The sequence below is a fragment of the Cervus canadensis genome, chromosome 7 (assembly GCF_019320065.1).
Source record: "Cervus canadensis isolate Bull #8, Minnesota chromosome 7, ASM1932006v1, whole genome shotgun sequence".
Lineage (NCBI taxonomy): Eukaryota > Metazoa > Chordata > Mammalia > Artiodactyla > Cervidae > Cervus > Cervus canadensis.
Window position 1 is genome coordinate 45,517,736 of NC_057392.1, and position 18,034 is coordinate 45,535,769.

Sequence of the window (18,034 nt, forward strand, 5' to 3'; positions counted from 1 at the left end):
CACCTGAGCATGGGTCTGACCTCATGCCCAGAGAAGCCTTCTTAATCCTTCTCCCACCATCTCCTCCCAGCCTCACCAGCCCCCCACCACATTGTCTCCCTACTTGGTGAGGGCTCCCTGCCTCCCTCTCCCCTCATGGCAGTGGTCTATAATGTGGGGGAGCCTCCAGGTATACAGGATGGTTTTTTGAGGTGCTGGAAGGAAATATTAAAATGTCTTTAACTCATCCTTTTAAAATGGTTTTGTGTATGTTTTATTATGTACTTAAAGGTAATACAGGAGTACAGAAACATAATTTATAAGTAAGTTACTTGTTTTTGGAGTGCATGACTGTAATCGTGTTCACTAATTGAAGTATATAATCAGTTTGGAAATCCCTGGCCCACAGATGAAGCCCAAACTTCCCAATAGTCTAATGTCCTGTAGCCTGTTCTCCAACCTCCCTTTCCAACATCCATGTGTTATTCTGGCCAATGAACTTGGCTCCAACCAAATTGTTTTCTTCACTGTCCCTAAATATGCATTTGGCTTCCCTCCCCCCAAGTTTCTGTTCATACCACCCCAACTTCTCTGGAATGTTCTCCGTATTTTTGCTTATCTAAAGTATAACAGCTGCTCAAGGTCCCACTCAAATCTCATCTCTCTACAAGGGCCTCCCTGGCCACCCCAGGCCAGGTTTCTTCTTGCAGCCCCAGAACAATTTCTGTGTAAACCACATGCTCTCTGGAACAGCTCTCAATAATCCCATTATGCTACTTGTTAAAATATCTTCATCTTTTCATTTGCAGCTTACCTCCACAACTAGATTGTTAGTCATTTAGAACATTATTTTCTCCTCCTTGTGTTAGTGTATACTAGTCTTTATACTTACATCAGTAAACACTTGTTTTCAAAGTCTGTATTTTTCACATTTTGGATTACCATTTCCTTACTGCTCCTGTTCACCTACTGCTACTGTCGTGAGTCTCTACAGGCCTCTAGCTTGTGTGATCCATGGGTCATGTGTTTTCCATGTGAGTACGGATATTGAGAAGTCCCATAGAGCAAATGTCCCAGAGTAGAGGGGAAATGTAGGATAATGCTGGAGTTGATCAGCCCTATAACAAGCTGTCTAAAAATGGCAATTGAATGACTGGCCTTTCAGTGGTGACTTTACCATAATAAGGACTTTAACTTCTTCTTCTACCAATAGCTACTTCTTGGGGACCTGCAGTAAACCCAGAATTACAGCAATTTCTTTGACCAAGTATATAAAACCAAGCCTATGTCACAGAAAGGAAGGCAAGAGCAGTGGTTTGATTTCTCAGAATCTTCTAACCAAAATTCCATCCTTTCTCCCTTCCTCTACTTTCTCTTTCTTCCTATCCTATGTGCCCACCATGGGGTAACAACGGAGCACCTGTAGGTGGTTGTTTCTTCAGCCCTATTTGAGAATATGGAGTTGTATCTTCACCTCCAAGACTGGTATGCCTATTGCTCATGAGCTGTCTAGCTTAGAGGAGGATAAGATCTAGAACCTGTAAAAAAAAAGTTCTGGAGGTTTTATTTGGCTGTAAGTATAATAGTATGTCAGCTGCCAAAATAACCAGTGTGGTCATAGACTGGGTTAATGAAAGTACAACGTACAGATCCAGGGGCGTAATAGCCCCATTGTACTCAAAACTCTTCAGACCACACCTATCATGAGTTGTGTATGAGTCATGTATCAGGTTCTGAATGCAGCATTCTAAAATGTTCTTGAACTCAGTGGAAGGGCCCTGGAGGAAGTACCAATACCATGCAGTCCATGTCATTTGAAATAAAGTTATAGAAGGTTAAGTGTGGGGAGAAGTTAGGAGAGAGAAGACACATGAGAGCTGTCTTTTAGTAATTGAGTGCTGCTGTGAGAAGAAAGAACTGGTCTCACTCTTGGTTGCTCCAAAGGGCAGAACCTGTGAGTGGAAATTCGTTCAGTATAAGAACTAATAAGGTCCTTCCGAATGTACAGAACTGGAAATATTACAGGAGCATCTGGCATGCTTGGACTTTTATATCCAGGGCTTAGATTCTTTCTGCGTTCTTTTTGGGTTGCTCAAGAGATGGTACTAGATGCTGTAGTTAGAAATCATTTGGCCTCAAGCTCCACCCAAAAGCCATGAACTCCCTTATGTCCCTGAGTCTGAAAGCTGCCCTTGGTGTGTTATGGTCACGTGTCTATGACTATTCCAGGGCCACAGCCTCCAGAAGTTGTGATCTCCGCTGCTGGAGAGGTGCCATTAGGGAACCAGGACAGGGGTTCCACTCACCTGCGGTGCAGATAAAACCCTGAAAACTCCTTGGGTGAGTCCCTCTGGACATTAATGGATGCTTCTGAGGTCTCACCTGCCCATCTTAGTCTTTAATCAGTGATTTTGTTTATCAGGAGAGCATACCCACACACCCACACACCTCCTCCCAAGTAGAGCTCAAATACTTTTTTGGGGTTTTGTATTAAGGTATGGTCTTTAAGCCAGGACTGAGGACTCCCTTGTTTTTCTGTGTGATTTTTGATAAAGTTTTTCCTAGACACAGGGACTGGCTGTGGTGGTGCTAAGTACATAATGCTAATCCGGCCTCTGCTACTTATTGTGTAGCTTTGGGCAAGTTATTTAGTTTACTTGGAGGACTCTCTTTTATCTTGCCTGTCAACAATGATGATTCTGTCTATCTGAATCTAATCTCAAGAGAGTTACACTGAGGGCTGAGTAAGGTATGAATGCTTTGTAAACTGATTAGTTGAGCATCCCACAAATGTTAGCTCTTAACCACCTTATTTGCATTGTGCAGGGTAGGGAAAGGGAGTCAGTCATACTTTATTTTCACCCGGAACACAGGGACACAGTATTTGTCAGCAGATCGGTGGTTGGGTGAATGTTGCATGCAGGGTAGTAGCTTAGCAGTCTATGTGATTTGGTTTTATTCCTCAAATTTGAAGGTCTTTCCTGGCGACTCAGACAATAAAGAATCCACCTGCAGTGCAGGAGACTCGGGCTTGAGGAACATCCCCTGAAGGAGGGCATGGCAACCCACTCCAGTATTCTTGCCTGGAGAATCCCACGGACAGAGGAGCCTGGCAGGGGGTTGCAAAGAGTCGGACACGACTCAGCGATAACACTGCAGTCCATAGTGAAGCAACTCAGCATGCCTCAAGTTTGAGGAGCAAGAGCTTCCTGGCTTTGTGGGAATCTACTGTGTTTTTAAACAGCCCAGGTTTCTACCACCTACCTTAGATGAAAGAGTGAAGTGTTAGTCACTCAGTTGTGTCCGACTGTTTGCTACTCCATGGACTGTACCCCACCAGGCTCCTCTGTCCATAGGATTTCCCAGGCAAGAATACTGAAGTGGGTTGCCATTTCCTTCTCCAGGGGATCTTCCCCACCCAGGGATCGAACCTGGGTCTCCAGCATTGCAAGCAGATTCTTTGCCATCTGACCCACCAGGGATTAGGCCTCAAGAAGGAAAGCCTCCTCGCTGAACTCCTGTCCTCGGGTGGCATGTCACAGTAGCTCACTGGGCTCACAGTGGCACTGGTGGACCCTTGGCTGAAAATCCTCCATCTTTAGGGAGGAGGCTGGCCAGGACTGAGCTCTTGTTCAGTCTACCTGGTGGCCTGACACCCTGAGAATTGGCCCGACCAGCTTCAGCTGGTGCACTGGGAAGACCCAGATAGATGGGATGGAGAGGGAGGTGGGAGGGGGGATCGGGATGGGGAACACATGTAAATCCATGTCAATGTATGGCAAAAACCACTACAATATTGTAAAGTAATTGGGCCTCCAACTAATAAAAATAAATGGGAAAAAAAATTAAAGACAATTAAAAAAAAAAAAAAAAAAGACTTCCTGCCCTCTGGTTCTTCTACTTTGATAGTATTCACCTCCCTAGGTCAGTTTGTGAGTCACAGAACGTAGCTAGGGCCAGGCTGCATTTGTGTATATGCTTTGCCCTCCTTTAGATAAATCAGCTTGCTTTGTCAAAGGTACAGTAGAGTTAACAGTCCAGATGAGAGGAAATAATGGCCTCATCATATCCATTATGAAAATGTGTGCTTTCAAGAACTGAGTTCCTCTGGCATCCTTCTGTGGAAAAGATTCCTGAGCTTGTTAAAATAGAATAGTTTAGATTTCCACCAAAAAAAATTTAATCTGAAGTCGCAAACGTGTAATGTCATTTGCCTGGAAAATCCAGACTTCAGCTTTTCTACTTTAAAATGTCTTCCCTACCCCTGCCCCCAGTTTGCCTGGGAGTGACTAAGATCATAATATTTTTTGTCAAGGTATTTCATACTTATTTGTATAAAAGGGTAGGACAGCTAAAAGGTTGGTTGTGGTAGGTGGTGCTGGATCAGCACCGTTGTCTGGTTTGTTTTATCAGATGAACTTTGACCTCTACCTAAGAGTTTCATTCAGTAAATTCTTGGATTCCTACTCTATGCCCTTCCTGCCAGCATAGAACCTTCCTTAGTGGAGCTCACAGTCTAGGGTTGATGCTCAGAAATCCTCTCCTGCCTGGGCTGTTGCAACCATTTCCTCCTTAATTTCAGTCTGACGTCTCTTTGCATGTCTGATGGGGGGAATCTTACTTTTCTTTCATTTTTCCTTTTAAAAAAACTTTTAATAGTTCTTTTCTGAATAATTAAAGCATTATATGCTCGTTCAAGAAAAATTGGAAAAATGACAAGATTTTAAGCACAATTATATCCCATAATATCATCATCTAAACATAGTCAGTATTGAAATTCAGATATTTTAAAAATAATGTAGTTAATCATAGAGTATATAAATCTTAAGTCCTGTTTTCCTTTACTGACATTTTCCCAAGTCATGAAGAGCTCTTAGGAGTATTAAGACAAATCTTTCTTAAACTTAATCCAATTGCGTTACTTCCTTACATAAAGTTCTCCTCTCATTGGTCATGGAAGTTGCCACTGCTACTCTTTTTTAAAATGAAGTATAGTTGATTGACAGTCTTATATTAATTTCAGGTGTTCAGCATAGTGGTTTGGATTTTTTGCTACACAGAAGACTCCTTGTAATCTGATCTCTGCATCCTTCTCCAGGGTTGTCCATTTCACTTCCTATTTCTTCTTTCCCTGGTTCCTACTCCCCCAACTCAGATAACACATAGTTACTTGCTAACTCCCCTTCTCCTCCCTTTACAGCCTATCCTACCTGCGTCAGGTGGTTTTCCGCTTCCCAGGCTGCCCCAGGGGGTTTCTTTAGTCGATCCTTTACTCACTGTTCTCCTCCTGCCTGGATCATCCTCCCAATGATGTATCCAATGAAATCTTTTCTATTTCTCATTACTCAGTTAAAGTTTTCTCTTCCATTAAGCCATTCCCTTCCTTCCCTACTCCACCTTAGAGCTGCCTGCTCTTTTTTCTCATCTTCCCCGTGGTACCCTCCTGTCTAGAAGAATGCCCATTGTAGCTTAGATTTTGGTGGGCAGGGAACCGTATGTTATCTGTCTTCATTTCTCCAGCACTTTGCAAATATTCAGCACATAGTAGAAGCACAATAAATATTTGCTCAAGTATAAACAAATCAGTCACAACACTGTAATAAATGCTGTTCAGAGGGTATGTAAAGGTTGCTTATAGGAGTCCAGAGGGAAGGGCATTTTATGGATATGTGGTCCAAGGTCAAGCTGACAGGAAATGTGTTCATTTCCATTGTGACAATAGTCTTCCTCCATACTTAATCCACTTTTTTGAATTGTATTTGCATTTCTATTCCCTGACCTGGCACCAACCATAGGAGCACCCGTTTGCAACATTTGTTGCTTCCTCCTTGGCACACCTTTTCCTTTGTCTGTTGAGACTATTGTGGTCCTGAGCCCCAGACAGGGCAGAAGTCCTCCCTGTGGCCGCACAGTCCGCCACTCATCAACCAGCCATCACTGCCCATGTCCCCTAGGGAACAGCACAGACAACTGAAGATCACTTATAGTGGTCCTTGGCTGGGACACCATATCCCAACTCTAGCACAGGTAGCTAGATCCTCAGAGGGAATCACTCTTGAATTAGTTACGGTATTTCTAGCCAATGCCATTATTTGAGACAAATTACCCAGCATGTTGTTGTTGTTGTTTGAGTTGCCAAGTTGTGTCTGACTCTTTGCAACCCCATGGACTGTAGCCCACCAAGCTCCTCTGTCCATGGGATTCTCCAGGCAAGAGTACTGGAGTGGGTTGCCATTTCCTTCTCCAGGGAATTTTTCCAACCCAGGGATCAAAACAGTACACATTTTAGCCAAACCCTAAATTTCTCTCTTCTTCCACTCTCACTGCCTTTGCCTTCCTCAACTCCATGCCTGAGAGTCCTTGCCCAGAGATAACCTGGCTCTTTGCTCATATAACAGGTCAGGCACAAAGAGACAGAACGTATTTCCCTGTGTAACACTTTGGGCTCCTCAGTTGTCCATTCTGTACAAGAGTTGAGAGTGGACCACGCCAAGATGGATGGTCCATGGGAGAGCCTTGTAGCAGAGATATAAGCGTATTTCCCAGGCCTTGCAGCCAGCATCCCGCCAGCCAACAAGCTACAGAACAAAGACTGAAATGAAACAATGTGGGCAAGGGGAGGGGAAGTTAAAGGCATGTAATCAGATCAATCACCAGCTGGGTTCATCTGCCTGGGGAGCCTGTCTCTGATGATGGCACCAAGGGACATGTCACATGTCGTTGAAAAGCATGTCTGTCTGGTGGCTTGTCAAGCCTCAGCACCAGATACTCATTTCCTTAATCACTGGTTACAGATCCTGAATCTACAAATTTAGCTAAACTTTTCCTGACCTTTCTACATATTTAGCCTAGGCTTCTTCCCTGGATGACAGCTTCCATGGTTGGTTATTTGTTCTGTGGAATACCTTCATGTCAAGTTAAAAGAAATTCTCTCTCTTGAGCTTGAAGACCCTGTCCTCTTAATGCTGAGTTCTAGTGTTAATAACAAATTCATGTTAGGCTCTGGCACAGGTTGTTGATTTAAGGGTGAAATAGAGGAAAAAAAGGTTGACATCTCTTCTCAGCTTTAAGTTTTTCAGCCTCTAATTCTGATATCCCCCACCTGTTCTCGTATAATGGCCCATTGGTCACCTCATTCACTTTTTGTTTCATTTACCTGGACTTTTTGTATCTCTCTCCAGTCTGTGTTGAAATACTGCAGCTAAGCCAGTTTATGATAGACACTCCAGGTGCAGGTTGTTTAAGATGATGTTAAAGTCTTTTGTTCCTACTGCCTTTAGGGACACTTCTTGATCTTTCAAAGACTGCGAAAGTAAAGCCTTCCCTTTTCCTACAAAGTGGCTATACTAGACAGTAGTTTTGTGTGGATAGTTTGGATTACTCTCTCATATTTGTTTTACAGTTGCCTACCATAACCTTGGTCTCCAGCTTATTGTTTATCCACATGGTTTCTGCCAGTTTGCACAATGAAATGACATGTCATTCTGTGCTGTTTTTCCTACAGTGCTTATAAAAATGTTAAGATTGACCCCATTTTTTTAGCATCCTGGTTAGTTCCATCCATGGGGGTAGTGGGGGAAGCTCACTGTTGTAGAGCATTTTAAATTTTTCAAGGGGTTATGCACCTGTTATCTCTGACTGTTCCTTAAAAATCTGTGAAAAGGAGAGACACAATTTGAAAATAGAGAAAAAATCAATTTGGAATGATTTTAGCTGTCTCAAGATTTAGCTGTTTTAAGATTGTCCAGGGACTGGCAGGTCTGGGATTAGAATCCTTTACCCTTAGCTCTTTCTAGAGTAACATATTTATTAAGCTCTTTAACTTGTTTCTCAGTCCTGCAGCACCTTAATTAAAAGAGATTAAAGGGATTAATAAATGAAAGAAAGCCCTTGGTAAATAACCTTAGCAAAGATGTTTTTGGAAAACGCTAAATCTGTTTACCTCTTCTTGTCTGAATCTCATTAGTCTCTTCAAAGAAAATTGTAGCTGATTTAACAAACATGATTTTACCGAATGAATTCTCCCATCACTTCCCTCCCCTTGTTAATTTGCACTTGGTGGTCCTACAACTGACTTCCTTTCCTTGCTGCTTGTTTGTAGAATTGCAGTAATTAGCTTTACCTCTGGAGCTCTTACCCAGAGATCAGTCACTTTGACAGTGTCCATTATGTCTGGGAAATGGGCAGCCCCTGACGCCAAGCACATCCTGATTGCCTGAGAAGGCAGCAGCTCTGGGTGCCCTGCTGCAGGAAGATGGGAGTCTGGCCTCCTGGTACTTCCCTGAGGTTCGGTACAGACAGCCTTGGTTACTGAGCTACCAAGATGGCTGTGGCTAGGCTTGGGGGGGCATGAGGACTTTTGGACTACTCTCCTATGTACACTTCTTTAAGGTTGTTTATTCTTCTCTTTTCAGAGTCTGGAAGGAGGCTCTTACCGAGGGAGCTTGAAAGACCCCACAGGCTGCCTGAACGAAGGCATGACCCCACCCACACCTCCCAGAAATCTGGAAGAAGAACAGAAAGCCAAGGCTCTGAGAGGCAGGATGTAAGTACTTCCCCAGACTCCAGCCTGCTGCACATGTGTGCAGTGGGCAAGGGTCAGGGATCCTGGGAAGTTTAGGGAGAATTAGGGATTCCCCACACTGTTTCCATTGACATCATTCATTCTAAGTAGAGGTGACCATTGGTCTATACAGTGTGGCCTTGATCAACAAGGAGACATTTGGCTCTGATTGTAAGGATTTTCAGCTGAAATATTACTGACAAAGTGTGGTTATAACCAAGGTCTGTTAGAAATTTAAAACATGCTGATAAAAGGAAAACAAAGATTAGGAAACTTTGGGACCACTACTATGGCCCCATATCAAAGAATCCGTGGTAGAAAGTCTGATGGAATTTTATCTGAGGAAACGTTTCCCTAGATGTAGGAACGTTAACATATAGGAAAAGGGAGTTGTTGGGCTACCGGGCTAGGGTCTAGCTCCACCCCTTATCAAAGGCTTTGTTTATTTAAAAAACATTTTTTATATAGTAGTATTTCTTTTGATTATTTTTAAAGTTTTTAAAAAATTGAGTTATAGCTGATGTACAATATTACTTAAGTTACAGGTTTACAACATAGTGATTCACAACTTTACAGGTTATATTCCATTTATAGTTATTATAAAATACTGGCTATATTTCCCTGTGCTGTACAGTATATCCTTGCTTGTTTATTTTATGCTTCTTACTCCTAGTTTCTAAAATAGTTTCTACTTCTTACTCCTCTACTCCTATCTTGCCCCTACCCACTTCCTTCTCCCCACTGGTAACCAGTTTATTCTCTATATCTGTGAGTCTGTTTCCTTTTTGCTATATTCATAGTTTGTTTTATACTTTTTTAGATTCCACACATAAGTAATATCATACAGTATTTGTCTTTCTCTGTCTGACGTATTTCACTGTAGTCTAAGTTCCAAGAGAAACTCTTTGCTATTTGAATGTTTAAGGGTAAATACAATTCACATTGCAGTCCATTTCACAAGAACCCAGGTGTTATGTAAGGTTTGGGTTATCCTCCCTGATGTGAAGTCGCTCTTCTGTTCCTTGGTTTGATCAAGAAGATGGCTTCACCATTAATGTAAAGCCACAGTCCCTCTGGAACTTCAATTTTCTTGTTCAGGGTTTGACTGAGTGTTAGAAGCAGAGCTGCTGATGAGTCTTGCACATAGTCTGCCGTGGGAGTGATGGTGAGCACAGTGAGAACAGGATAGGCAGTTGAGAAAGGCCCCTCCCTGTTTCTAATTAGCCTGCCCTTCTCCCTCAAACTCATAACTCCTTGAGCCTGGTCGTAGACCTGAAGATTAGCAAAAATAAATGAGGCCAGTTCCTTCTCTTGCCTGGAAATAGGCAAAGTGACCATTTGGGACTGTTTCCTAGGAATCATCATAGCCAGGGCAAGGCTGTCACCTCCTAGGGGAAATGAGCAGGTGGCATGTAAGCATGTATTTACCACCTTAACTTTATGGTGCTCAGGGGAACCCCAAGAATAGAATAGAGATAAAGAGACACCATCCCCAAAGGGAAATTTCTTAGGATTTGGACAAAGCTAACTCTCCTTAGCTTACCAGGTTGTTTTTATATAGATGAGGCAGGGTTAAAGTTGATGTTCCAGTCTTATCAAGCCAAAGCAAAACTTTTGTCAGGAAGATGAACACTTATATCAGGGAGGTGACCTTTGAGATGACAGGTGCTCCTTGGCAAAGCCTATCTCTACTCTTGTAAAGGGCCTGTGAACAGTCATTTAAGCTTCCAGTCATTGTCTTGCTTCCAGACATGACATTGTCTAATTTCGCTCCAAGGGGCAAAAGTTTGTTGCCTCTTTTACCCATTTCACTCATTTCTTCCCCCATCTTTCCCTCGCTCAGCTCTGTATCTCTCCACATCCTGTGCTGTCCCAAAAAGCCAGCTGTTAGAATGACTCATTCCTTTTGCTGTATATTGCCTTTATTCTGCTATAATTTATGACCACAATGAAAGAGATGATGTGTAGGTGTTTAATTGTAAACCCCACATGAGGCTAGAGGCTGAGGGGAATAGAGAACTGAGACTCAATCCAGTAAGACCTCAAAGTGTTAAATGGGAGCTCCATGGAAAAAAGATGAAAACAGACAGTTATTTGTCCAGGAGAAGAAAAGAAGTCAAGAATGGACGTAATTTTCTTCAAGTTTTAGCCACTCATTTATTCAACAGATATTTGTTGAATATCTATTGTACCAACTGCTTGGCGTACATCAGTGAATAAAACAAACAATAACAACAAAAGAAAAGTCCATGCTGTTGTGGCAAGCTCACATTCTAATGGGAGAAATCATACAATAAAATTTAAAATAAATCATGTAGTATGTTAGAAGCTGGAAAAAAAATAAAAAATAGTAAGGGAGATCAGGAGTATGGATGAGGCCATGTTGCAGTTTTAAATAGTTCTGACTGAAGTGTTCTGCATGAAGACCAGAAGGAGGTTGAGCCATTGAGGAAAAGTATTCTCGGCACAGGGAGCAGCCAATGCAGAGGCTCCAAGAGATTTTCTGTGAAAACCAGCCATTCCCTACTACTGTGAAGGATAGAGGGTCAGATGTGGATCTTACCTGTATCTGGAAGTAGTTAGTTGGACCAAAGAATAACATTTACTTTGTATTACTCTTTGCAACCCCATGGACTGTATAGTCCTGGAGAATACTCCAGGTCAGAATACTGGAGGGGGTAGCCTTTCCCTTCCCCAGGGGATCTTCCCAACCTAGGGATCAAACCCAGGTTTCATGTATTGCAGGCGGATTCTTTACCAGTTGAGCCACCAGGGAAACCCAAGAATACTGGAGTAGATAGTCTATCCCTTCTCCAGCGGATCTTCCCAACCCAGGAATCAAACCAGGGTCTCCTGCATTGCAGGCGGATTCTTTACCAACTGAGCTATAAGGGACGCCCATTAATAAATAACTTTTACTCCGAAGAACTGAACATGAAAAAATTGTTTTATTATCAGTTCAATTTATTTGGCAATTGATTGTGCACTACCTTGAGATGCAGGCAGCGTGAATCTTTTACATCCCTTTCAGATATCTTTCCATGTGTCCTTATCTCTTCAAGTGTTTCATCAGCTCTTTGAGGGAGGAGATGCTAGGTCCACTAGCAGCAATCCCCTTTCCTAGAGGCTGGAAAGCCTAGGATACCCTTCAATGTCAGCAGAATAGAAATACCATCCAGAAGGAGAGCCGGACTTCCTCCCTAAAGAGCCCTTCCAGCCCCAAATTCCCACTCTAACTTTCCTGTGGTTTTTCTTTTTACCACTTTCTTCTAAGCAGTAACTCCAGTATGTGCTCCAGTATATTTAAAAGCTTTTATTTGGCCTTGCCAGTTCCTTCCTGTGGCCTGAAACACATAATTGTGTGTATCAGAGAGAGGGAGCTGGTTGGAAGTGCTGGGCACACTGATAAAGAAGTTTGTGTTTCCCTTACCTCCTCCCCATCACCCTGGGGCTCCAGGCCCAGGGATTTGTGGCTTCTCTGTGCTGTATGGGACAAAAATTTCAGATGAATTGCTTCCAAGGCTTAGAACGGCTACCACCCTTGTGCTGCAGCCCCTGTTTGATGTCCCAGAACTTGATTCCTTCTCCCACTCAGGCCAAAAATGCAGTTGTGTGGCTCCAGGCAGAACTCTTTCAAACTTAGGTAATACAAGTCAGACTCCAATAGGCTGCATACCACTACCCTGCCTCTGTGCACAGCCATACTTATTTTATGTCCAGCTCTTTACTGTCTGGACAGAAAGAAGTGTTTGGGTTTGATCCTCAGGGACTCCAGAGAGTCAGTCTAAGTAGTTTAGCCAGGCAGCGGGCAACCGTGAAAGAGTAGAGTCTCTGAACTCTTGTACAACTGGGTTCAGATCCCAGCTCTGCCTCTCACATTGTCATCTTTGGCAATACCACCTCAGTATCAACATCTGCATAAACTAGGGCTTACAGTACCTACCCTCTCATAAGCACAAAGCAAATGCTCTAAGAAGAAGAAATCATTAACAAGAAAGAAACCAAGAAAGTAAATATCCTTATAGTGGTTAAATCCCACCTCTGGTGGGGCTGGGGAGGTGGCCACACTGAAAGTGGTGATTAGGGAATGGCTTCAGTCAGTCTTTCTGGCCTTGACTGGGGATTTTGCAGACTGGTTACCATGGACACCTATCTGAATAATTGTAGCTTCTGTATCTCAAACACTTCACTTGATGAGTGTCTCTGAGGCCCAAAGGTTGCTTATCAAACGTCTTTCTCTTCTAGTTAAGCAAAGAACAGAGTTGACATAAAGGAGAAAAAGTCTCATGCTGATCAAAGCTTTCATAACTCAGTTTTGCCCAAGTGGCTGTTATTCCTTCTGCCTTGTGTTGTATAATTATTCAGTTATAGGTGAGGGAGGAGGAATTATAAACAATAGGAAGACAAATGCTAGGTTGTAAGTGTTGTTCTTCTGGCATTGCCGCTGTCTGGGAAAGCCCTCTCAGCCTGGGTGCCCTCAGCTCCTCACCAGTGGGGGCCTCTCGTCTAGAGGGCATCAGCCAGCACCTCCCCGAGAGCTCAGTGCGAGTTTCGGTGGTCTTGTTGTAGAGGCGCCAAAGTACTTTATTGTGAACTTCAATGTGAGGATTTCTTGCTTCACAGTGAAGAGGAGCCCTCATTGTTCTTAATCTCTTGCTCAGGTTTGTCCTGAATGAACTGGTTCAGACAGAGAAAGACTATGTCAAGGACCTGGGAATTGTGGTGGAGGTAAGTACCTGGCTCAGGACATGTCTGTGGTCACCCAGCCAGGGGGATATTGGACCCTACCTGGGCCCCAAGGTATTTTAACTTGACATGATATATTTTACTCTCCCTGGGTGTTTACAGAGATGAAACTAAAAATGGTAGTAGATCATATAGAATATGTGATTTTTTTTTTTCACAAGTTTTTTTTTTCCTTTTCCCCTTGAAATACTATAGGAGATTTAGGGGGATGTAGGGCCTCAAATGTTGCAGCCTCTTGGTTAGACCTGAATCTATTTCACCTTGTTTTAGGTAACCAAGCCATTGTCTCCAAAGCTTTGCATTGGTATTTAACCAATGTATATATTAGTTATATATATACATGGATGTGTGCTAAGTCACTTTAGTCATGTCTGACTCTTTGCGACCCTATGGACCGGTAGCCTGCCAGGATCCTCTGTCCATGGGATTCTCTAGGCAAGAATGCTGGAGTGGGTTGCCATGCCCTCCTCCAGAGGATCTTACCACCAAGGAATCGAACCCATATCTCTTACATCTCCTGCATTGTCAGGTGGGTTCTTTATCAGTAGCACCACCTGGGAAGCCCATATTTGTGTGTGTGTATGTGTGTATATGTATGTATATATATATATATATATAAGAAATATATGAACATATATTCCTCGTGGCTGTGAGTCACTATGGGCACTCAGCAGGTCAAGCAGGTCACTCTTGGTGAAACCTCAGGGCTTCTGTGTTTCCCTCGATTTTAAGGAGAGCATACTGCTACCAAGCAGACAGACAAACTAAAAACCACCAATAAAGCAAGAATGGCAGGTCCACAGTTGAGTCAACTTGATAGTAAATAAAACAACTCTCTCTCCATAGGGGTTTACTTTAGGGGGATTTAGACACAGGGATGAGAAGGTATAAGATAGTAAATGGATAATTCAGACGGCTTAGAGCCCTGTGGTTAATCATCTTAAACGAAAAGATGTGAAGTCTAACAAGGTGAATGCCTGATATCAAAATCACTTGCTGCTTCTTTGCATTGGGTCTATAAGTCCTGGTCCTAGGCAGTCTGCTGATTTAGGGGTTCATACAGTCCATGGGGTTGCAAAGAGTCAGACACAACTGAGCAACTAATACACACACACACACACACACACACACACACACACACACACACTTGCCTATCCCGAACCTTGAATAAACAGACTAACCTGGCATACAGAGGACCTGAATTCTAACTTAGGAAAGTTATCCTCTTCTCCAAGGTGAAATGGGGCCAGCTAAAGGTGTAGCAGCCACCAGAGGCAGTCCAGCCTGGGAGTGGTGGACTTGGGAGTCTGGAACCTGAGGTCCAGGGATCAGTCACATCAGTGGTGTGACTTAGACATAACACATAATCCCCCATGTCTTGGCTTTTTCATCTTTTGAATGGGACAAATGCTGCTGATAACAACATCAGAACTTAAAGCTGAAATGAGATTATATTTGCTAGCACTTTACAGAAGCTGTGCTGTGCTTAGTCACTCAGTTGTGTCCGACTCTTTGCAACCCCATGGACTGTAGCTCGCCAGCCTCCTCTGTCCATGGGATTCTCCAGGCAAGAATACTGGAGTGGGTTGCCATGTCCTTCTCTAGTTACAGAAGCTGAAGTATTCACATATTAAGACATTTCTAGGTCAGACACATCTAGTTTTAAGCCCTCAAAGACATAACTTGGATTGGGAGACAGGAGAGGAACAGCCAACTATATCTTCTTTGTCCTGCTTTCTTAATGGGGCTGGAGACAAAGAAAGGGACCCAGAACTTCAGAAAGTTCTGTCTGTCACTCTGCATAAGGGTGAAGTCCTGGTTGAGTGGTGAGAAACCACAGAAGCCCTTGCCCTTCTCCTTACACAGAGGGTGGGCTTCCTCCAGCCTGCTGGGTGGGGCTTGGTCCAGAAATATTCTCTGAAATGCTCTACTCACCATTGCCTCCGCCCTGCAGGGCTTCATGAAGAGAATAGAAGAAAAGGGTGTCCCCGAGGACATGCGAGGAAAGGATAAAATCGTGTTTGGAAATATTCACCAGATTTATGATTGGCATAAGGAGTAAGTCCTGCATTGCCCTAAGGATCAGGGTGTCCTGGAAACGGGGGCGCTCCCATCCTCCCGCGTCTGACCTTAAGGGTGGAGTCTGGGGGGAGTCTTCTGTCATTTATCTCCTCATTGAAAAGTAATACAGTTCTGAAGAATGTGGCTTTCTTCTCTTCTCCATCCTCCTTTAGTGTTTTCCTGGGTGAACTGGAAAAATGTATCCAGGAGCAAGACAGATTGGCACAGCTCTTTATTAAATATGTGAGTGTTGCCCCACACCCCACCCCTTCCCCTCACACCAGACTCATTTGCATGCATTTTACAATCCCTTCCCTTCTCTGCTTTTCCTCCTCATCCCTGTCTGAGCTGTTGGGTTTTTTTTCCTCCCTTCCTTGGCAGTTTGGAAGCTGGGCTCTTGCCCACTATGTTTACTCTTCTGTCCCTGACGTTTAGCTGCCTTGGTGCATCCCCAGAGCATGAACCAGATCTGTGTCCTCTTCTCCATGCTTATACCAGCTTAGCGCGCTGGGGCTGACTGCACGGCACAGGTGCCTGAGCGCCTTTCCCTCTTCCCTCCTTTGCAGGAGCGGAAGCTGCACATCTACGTGTGGTACTGCCAGAACAAGCCGCGCTCTGAGTACATTGTCGCCGAGTACGATGCCTACTTTGAAGTAAGCTGCTCGATTTTGGCCGAACCAGAGTGGGGGCAAGAAACTCAGGCCAAGACCAACCCATTCAGAAATACCAACCGTCATTCATCGGCTGGTGAACCCCACCCAGCACTGCCCATCCCTTAGGACAGAGATAGCCGCCTCCTCGGAGCCATTAATTAGCTTCTTGGCTAAGTTCTCATGAATCCCTTTGCTGGAGAGGAGCGGAGGCAGCCCAGCAAGTGGACTGGAGTCCCTGCTGATAGAACAACTCTGTAATTCGGAGACTGCTACAGAAGCTCCAGTCCTCCTTCCATGGCCCCAGAGCCCACTGCGCCCCCAGTCTTCATCACCAGGCCCTGGAGACTGCTTGCTGAGGGCCCTCCTCCTCCCAGGGGGGCACTCATAGGCACCTTGTACATAGCCTCTGCTCCTGTTCCCAGAGATCCAGCAAGCACCTCAAAGTGTCTGTTCTGCCCCAACCTGGAAGTGTTTATTTTGCTGGAGGAGGGGCAACACCTTGTCTAGGAAAGAGCCCACAACTAATCATTTGCAGATCTCAGTCCAGGGTCCAGCCCCTCGGCCTCTGTGTCCCAGGGGAATCCCTTCCTTTCTGACTTGACCCTGAAGGGGAAGAGAGAAAGGAACATCCACTCTAGCTTGTCCCCAGAACAGGGGCAAGGACACAAGGGGTCACAGAGCTTGATAGATAAGAAGGTGATGATGAGGTATGCTATGTGTTAACAAATGAACTATTGTGTAGGTAGTTCTACCCATCGTGTGCTTTGTAGATTCTAAACCTTTGCTGGCAAACACGAAGACCTGCCTTGCTTTCCTTTGAACCCAGAACCAGAGCACCCCAATTCTTTGGTTCCTTTTTGTATAATGTAGCTCCCTTATGTTCCAGGAGGTGAAACAAGAGATAAATCAAAGGCTGACACTTAGCGACTTCCTTATCAAGCCCATTCAGAGAATAACAAAATATCAACTGCTCCTCAAGGTAAGAGGGCTGTGAACCCTGCTCAGGGCCAGAGCAGGGTCTTAGTCAGGCTCTGAGTTAGGGAGCAGGTCAGCTGGAGGTTCTGTCTCCACCACACTTTTCCTGTGGGAGGCCCACGTGGGTTTTTACCTTACCTGCTGGTTATTTGCATCACCTTTGCCCCCAAATAAATTGCATGCCTGTTGTTCCTGCCTTTAAGTTTGGTTGTTATTTTATTTTCTTTTTTCCAAATCACTTTCTTACGTTGTTGCTGTCACCGACTGATTTGGAACCTTTAAAAACTAAAAAATTATAAGAGCATAAAATCAGAGAAGAATTCACCGAGAAAGAAAAGGCAAAAAAACCTAGAAACCTCAGATGAGTTAAACCTAAAGTTTGATCATTTTTTACTTTTTAAAGTTGTTTAATTTGACTTGTCTTACAGAAATATAAGGCAAATGGAAGAGATATTTAACTGTCTTGTCTCCCATTCCTTCTCGTCATCATTCCCCTTTTGTCCCTATTCACTCACTCTCTCTCCTCTTCGCCCCTCCCCTCTACCCGTAGTTTTGAGTCTTTGAGTGTTTTCTGTGTTTGGTTTTGTCTACCCTGACTCATAACTTCATATCTCAGCTACTACAAAGCATTACCATCTCTGTTGGGGAGGAGTCTTCTGGGTGTCATCTTGGTTTTTAATGATGCTTCATTTTTTTTATAGTGCTGTATTTTCCTAACTGGTTTTACCCTCCCCTCACCCTTCCCTGCTTCCCCACTTGCTAGGACTTCCTAAGATACAGCGAGAAGGCTGGTTTGGAGTGTTCAGATATTGAGGTGAGTTTTCTGCTTGAAATGCTGATGCTTCTCAGGGGACAGTACTGAATGTCTGCCTCTAAAGGGGAAGGATTGGCTCTGGAGGATAGAGGATCCAAGCTGACTCCTCTCATACAGCTACCCAGCAAGATGAGGAGTACCAAGCGCTGAGGAGCACACTGAGGGTTTATCAAGAATGCAAGAATCCAGACCTGAGCCAGGGCACAGTTTAGCCCCACTGATGTTCTCTTTGTGGCTCCCAGT

At 43.9% G+C, this 18,034-nt stretch overlaps 1 protein-coding gene across 15 annotated transcripts in view; it reads left to right on the forward strand.

Moving 5' to 3' along the window:
- The window catches only part of KALRN (kalirin RhoGEF kinase), a 671,401-nt gene that overhangs the window by 595,105 nt on the left and 58,262 nt on the right, over nt 1–18,034 (forward strand). For all 15 annotated transcript variants that reach the window (XM_043473173.1, XM_043473170.1, XM_043473174.1 and 12 more), the window contains 7 exons: nt 8,394–8,524; nt 13,204–13,270; nt 15,243–15,346; nt 15,523–15,592; nt 15,916–16,002; nt 16,889–16,981; nt 17,741–17,791. In XM_043473173.1, coding sequence (XP_043329108.1) covers nt 8,394–8,524; nt 13,204–13,270; nt 15,243–15,346; nt 15,523–15,592; nt 15,916–16,002; nt 16,889–16,981; nt 17,741–17,791 — 603 coding nt within the window. The remainder of the gene's footprint in view (nt 1–8,393; nt 8,525–13,203; nt 13,271–15,242; nt 15,347–15,522; nt 15,593–15,915; nt 16,003–16,888; nt 16,982–17,740; nt 17,792–18,034) is intronic.